General features: G+C 54.0%; 1 protein-coding gene across 2 annotated transcripts in view; it reads left to right on the top strand.

Moving 5' to 3' along the window:
* The first annotated feature begins 1,586 nt into the window (after positions 1–1,586).
* The window catches only part of ABCC8 (ATP binding cassette subfamily C member 8), a 76,816-nt gene continuing 72,402 nt past the window's right edge, over positions 1,587–6,000 (top strand). For both annotated transcript variants that reach the window (XM_039236810.1, XM_039236809.1), the window contains exons 1-2: positions 1,587–1,734; positions 2,931–3,072. In XM_039236810.1, the coding sequence (XP_039092741.1) occupies positions 1,587–1,734; positions 2,931–3,072 (290 nt within the window). The remainder of the gene's footprint in view (positions 1,735–2,930; positions 3,073–6,000) is intronic.

Raw genomic sequence — 6,000 nt, 5'->3', positions numbered from 1 at the left:
AATTCCTGCTGCTTGTGCACGACAATTTACCACCACCAAGTTTTCACTATTTTGGTGGATACTGGAAGAAACCTCTTTCGGCTTCAGAGAGGTTCCAGAAAGTCAGAGACTGTTGGAGACCTTCGGACCCTGAGCTCCTGCCCTCCCCAGGCTGTTCACCCAACCCCACCTGCCCTCGGCCAGGGTGCCTCCTGGTGCTCTCACTTCTTCCAGAGCCTGAGGCAGAGCTGAGGCCTTGCCTGACGGCATCCTGTAAAGGCTCAAAGCAGCCTCAGGGCAGGCTCAGAGGAGCTTCCAGGGAAAAAGCCTGAAAAGAGCTTTCCTTAGTGACCCCCACCCCCTCCTGAGAACCATGTATTTATGCTCCATACCCCTAACTCAGGGAGTTCTTTTAAAATCCAACCTAAAGTCCCATTTTCCCTTCTTTCTTCAAAGAACAAACTTTTTTAGGCGAGGGACCCGTGAGAGAATTTCTCGGGAAGTGTAGGAATGCATTACATTGTCTTTCTAATTCCACCAGGTCCTTTAACCCTTCAAGCCCAAGCCCGTCGGTATCAGGTTAAGACTTCAGCCCTGTCAGTGGGTGGCATTTCCTCCCCTCCCCCACCCCGTCCTGGCTGCCTCCCATTGTTGTCACTGGGTTTAATTTCATAGGTGTCTCTTTTTCAGCCTTGAGCGGGTACCCATTCTACCCATTCTCCTGACAATCACTGGAATGTTCTACCGTATTAGAGGCATGCCTAAGGGAGATGGGTGGGGGTTGAAAGAAGGGATCTGAGGAGCTGCGTTCAAGTTAGGATTCCTTACTTTTTGGCAGTGAGACCTTGGCTCAATCACGTAACCTCTCTGAGCCTCTCTACTGCCTCATCAGAAAAATACAAAAAATTATAACCTATACTTAGCACAACAGCGTTGTACTGAGCAAGTCAGAGATCTCTTTTGCGAAAGCGCTGGATATACTTGTAAAGCACCTTTGAGCGCCTGGCGCCTGACTTCTGAAAAATATTTTAAGTGCTCCCCAAATCTTCACTGCTTTTCTCATCATCGTAGGATGAGGCCTTGCTCCACTCTGCCCCCAGCAGGACCCTCTGATCTAACTGCATCCACCCTCGCTAAACCCGGGTGGGCCCACATTTCAGCCCCGGGGCAGTCAGCTTGCACTCCAGGCCCGAAAGTGCCCACTCGGGACCCACTCGGATCTTCCTCTCTTCTGCACCCCGCACCCCTCCCACCTAGATTCGAGCGTGCCCACCCACCCAGCCTGCTTTCCCCCGCCCCCTCCTCCGGCGCACGCGTGGAGTGGGGCGCTCAAAGGGTCCCCAGTACATCTGGGCGCGCAGGCCACCACAGCTGGAACGCGGGGCCCCGCGCGGCCGGGCCGCTCAGGCTCCCGGCCGCCCCCGGGGCCCCGCAGGTAGTGGAGCGAGGCGGGGGGGAGGGGGAGCGCCGGCGGGGCGGGGCCCGCGGGGGTGGGGCGGGGGCCTGACTGCCGGGCCTGACCGCCGAGCTGCGAGGGACAGAGGCGCGGGAGGCGCGCGGAGCCAGCCGCAGCCGGAGCCCCAGCCCGAGCCCGAGCCCGCGCCGCCATGCCCTTGGCCTTCTGCGGCAGCGAGAACCACTCGGCCGCCTACCGGGTGGATCAGGGCGTCCTCAACAACGGTTGCTTCGTGGACGCGCTCAACGTGGTGCCGCACGTCTTCCTGCTCTTCATCACTTTCCCCATCCTCTTCATCGGTGAGCGCGCGGGGAGCGGCGGAGGAGGTGAGGGCACAGGCGGTGGCGGAGGGGGGAGGAGGAGGAGGAGGCGCCGCGCACCGCACCGCTCCGCGTGCCCCCTCCGGCCCAGCGACCGGCCCTCGCCTCCCGCCCGTGGTCTCCTGCTCTGTGTTGTATCCCGGAGGGGCGCCCCGCACTCGCCCGCCCTCCCGCGCCCTCACTCGCCGAGGTGCACCAAACACACAGGACGCTCGTGATTCAGAGGGGCCCCCAAGTTTTCCACCGCAGAGCCAGAGCTGAAATGGAGAACAGGAAAAGCAGAGGTTTCTGTGGGCGCTGGAATGTTGGGGAGGGGGTTCGGGCTGTACCCCTAGCAGTACTGTGTAGGGGTGTGTAGAGGGAGAGATCACCCCTCCCCCAAGGCACTTACCCTTGTCAGTAGAAGCTGGGCCCAGGGAGAAGTGCAGCCTGGCCTCGGGAGCCGGGATGGATGCCCTGTGAGCCCCTGTAATTTTGGGGGCTGAGCCAGACAGTGGTCACTAGCCTTTGCAGGTCCATGAGGGGTCCCAGGCGCCTTGGGCAAGGAGAGGCAGGAGCTAGGGACTTGGGTCTTCTTGTCTGCTACTCCACCTGAACCAGCGTCCCCGCTTGAAAGCCTCTGCAAAGTTGGGCACCACTCAGGACCATCCTACTTGCCTCTTCACTGGTCCACTTTGTCTCTCTTCAAGACTTTGACTTTTCCCAGCTGGCTACAGCTTTGTCAGCTCACAGAGTGTCCCCCCACATCTGCAAAACTTGTTAATTCACTCTAATTTTTTTTTTAAAGGCAAGTTTTAAAATTCATATACAGCTTTTGGGGAGAAAGGAAAGATTGTCACAGAACTAAAAAAGGGAAGGATGCTGCAGAGGCAGAGTTGCTAGTTGTTGACAACTAGAAATAAGGAGGAAGCATATGTTCCCAAACAAATGGTTTATTTACATGATACATTGTCATACAAGAGGTTAGCATATCAGATGAGTACCTGCATGGGAGGGCCTGCATGGGCCCAGGCTTCACGCTCAGACATTTAGGTCACGTGTACCAGACTCTGGCATTCTCATGCACAGGTGTACAAATGGGTACACTCCCCACTGTGCAACCAATACCCAAGCACCCTCCTGGGGCTCATGCACCCTCTTCCTGGCTTTTCACCTCTCCGTGGCTCTCCTTGCAGGATGGGGCAGCCAAAGCTCCAAGGTGCACATCCACCACAGCACATGGCTCCATTTCCCCGGGCACAACCTGCGCTGGATCCTGACCTTCATGCTGCTCTTTGTGCTGGTGTGTGAGATTGCGGAGGGCATCCTGTCTGATGGGTGAGTGACTCAGGAGGGTGGATCTGTCCTGAGGTGCTTCCTGGAAGACGAGGGAAGATGCCAGCTCACCTGCATTCCACGAGACAGTTACATTTGCTAATAAATCCAGCAACCATTTACTCAACATGTCCTGTTGGCTCTCTGTGCCAGATACTGGACACAAGTGAGACCCAGGCCTTGGCATTGGTGCAGCAGGGTAGAGGGAACATGAATCTGCATGCCAAGACCCGGTGAAATGATCTCAGAGCCTGTTAGAATGCCCCAACTCCTGTGGAAGATGCCCAGCCTCTTCTTCAAGCTGCTAGAGTTCCCTTCTTAGGAAGAATAAAAATCACTCTTGCTTAAGACCTTTCCTTGGTTCCCAGTTGTTTACAGGTGCTCAGCCTGGCATCTGGGGTCCTCACAGTCAGCACCCCACCCCCACCCCCACTGTCTCTAGCCTTGTTCCCAAGGCCTCCCCTCAGCCACCTTTCCTCTGGGCCTCACAGCGCACTCCTTACCCCAGCCACAGCGCAGATCACACCATATTTTAAGGTTCTGTCTGTTTGCAAAACTGTCTCCCCCTGAGTGAGAAAGGCTTCAGCGTTGGGTTTTATCCTTCTTTATAGTCACAGAACAAGGCACAGGACAGAGCTGCATAGATATTTATTGGCTCCTTAAGAGAAGAAACGAAATAATGGTACAGGTAAGAACTCTGGTTGGAGAGAGGAAGGCAGGGCTGGGCAAGCTTCGTGGCTGAGGGGCTCCTGAGATGAGTCTGGAGGAATGACAAGGGTCCTGACAGTGGAGGAGTTCTGAGATGGAGGGCCAGTGAGTCAGGAGGGAGGGGAAATAAAGGCACTGGAAGGAAAGCAGGTTGGGGTGGGAGCAGTGCTTGGGGGCTGAAGCATGAAACACAAGCAGGGGAGTGATGGAGGCTGGGACTTGGAAAGCAGGGTGGGGGCCTCTCCGGGAGGGCTTGGCATGCTAGGCGGTGTCTGGGTTGGATTTTGTCAGCAGTTTGGAACAGAAGAGACACATGGTCAGCACAGCATTTTGGGGTAAGAACCCTGGGAGATGCCAGGGCAGTCTGAGGCGGGGAGAGGCTGGAGGTAGAAACAGCACCTAGGGGGTGATTACAGTAGTCTAGGTGAGAGATAACAGCACCCGAAATGGTGTGTCAGCAGTGGGGGTGCAGAAGAGGAGGAGATAAGCAGCCATCTCACGGAGGAAGGCTCAGTGACTGCCTGGGTGAGGGGGTGGTGGAGGGTGCAGGGCATTTGGCTAAAATATCAGAAGGCCAGCCCCTCTGAGCTGGAATCAGACCATGCCCAGATTCTACTCCTGCCAGCGGGGTAGCAGGGGGATAAGATCCCCCAGCTACCTCACCCTCCCACCCCCAGTGTCCCTGCATGCTGGCTCAGCAGGAATCTCTGGGACAACTGCTTGCCTTGGGGCTCTTCCTGGTTGTCACAGTCCCCCAGATGAGCAAGAAGACCAGAATGCTTTCTGCCCGGTCACTAGCAGGTGACAAGTCCGCCTCCCACCCCCCATCTAGATACCCCTTCCAAAGCAGCACAAATGCTCAAAAGGGGAAGGATGCCTTGTGAGCCCTCAGGCCGGAAACTCTCACTGGGTTATAATTAGTGTGGTGGCAGAGAGGAATACACCCTGCCTATGGAGAAGGTACACCTGGGTTATCTGCTGGTGCGCCTGCTGCATACCAGCTATAGGACTTTGGAGCAGTCACTCAGCCTTTCTGGGCCTCACTTTCTCTACCTGTGACATGATCATCATAATCCTTGCCTCGCCTGCTTCACAGGACCATGGAGGATGAAATTAGAGCACAGACGGGGTGCAGAAATGGAATGGCAGAGCCCAGGGCAGATAGTACACCTCCCAGAACGAGAGAGACTGGGATGAATCAGGTCAGGGACTCCCTCCTGCCTGCTGCCAGCAGCCTCTCCTGTGTAGGGCTGTGTCTGTACCCCCTGTCTCCCCAGCTCAGTGCAAATGGCCATTTCCTCCCCAGGAGGCAGGTTGGCTCTTGAATTGGACACTTGCCACTTGGTCTTTGCTGGCCTCCATCTGTGGGCCCATACTCCTGGGATGGGAAGCATGAAGAAAGGACGTAGGAAGGGAGCAGACAAGAGGAGAGGCCACAGATCCTGCCCTGTGGCACCCCCAGTCCATGGTGGCCTGGGTTTGCACACCTACCGGAAGTCTAGGGGCAGGGGGCAGTGGGGGCTAGTTGCAGCAGTAGTCTTCAAACTCTAGTTTAGTTTAGGGTAAGCCTCATTTAGTGATTAATTAAGGCATCTTAAACCTATAGGGCTTCCTCTCTTCCTTTGGGTATTATTTTTGTGTGGAGCTCTGAATTTAGAACACCAAAAGCAGTACAAGTCAGGGAGGAAATACTTTTTTTAGCAATATAACCAGAATGTTTTCCTAGATCACGATACACTGGAAAAAACCCATATATAAAACTTTTACCGAATTTCTAACCTAATTCAGTGTATATTATTCAGGAAAACAGCCAAAGTCTATTTTGTTCAGTTATGTCATGAAATATTTATTTCAATTATGGTTATTCTTCATCTTATTTAATTACATCAAATGTTTATCATTTCGACCTCTTATTGCAAAAATGAATTTTTTTAAACTTGTGATATAACATTTGACTTAAAACTGTGTGAAGGAGTATAAGTTTTTTCAAAAACTTATTTCAAGGAGTACAAAGGCAGGGGTTTTGAAGACCCCTGCACACTGCTCCCAGTGACCCCATTAGTGACTGATTGCCTCATACCTCCTGTATAAGTCTTTTGCTGAGAATATCCACTTATTAAGGTTCAAAGAATATCAGTATTTATGGTCTCTTTTAAAAGAAATCTGGAGGCCACCTCTCTGGTTGGTTTGGTGACTTAGTGATGTCATCAGGGACCCAGCCTC

The sequence above is a fragment of the Hyaena hyaena genome, unplaced genomic scaffold, assembly GCF_003009895.1.
Source record: "Hyaena hyaena isolate Hyena2069 unplaced genomic scaffold, ASM300989v1 scaffold_116, whole genome shotgun sequence".
NCBI lineage: Eukaryota > Metazoa > Chordata > Mammalia > Carnivora > Hyaenidae > Hyaena > Hyaena hyaena.
Note: the sequence above shows the minus strand (reverse complement) of the source record. Positions and strands in the feature narration are given on the sequence as shown.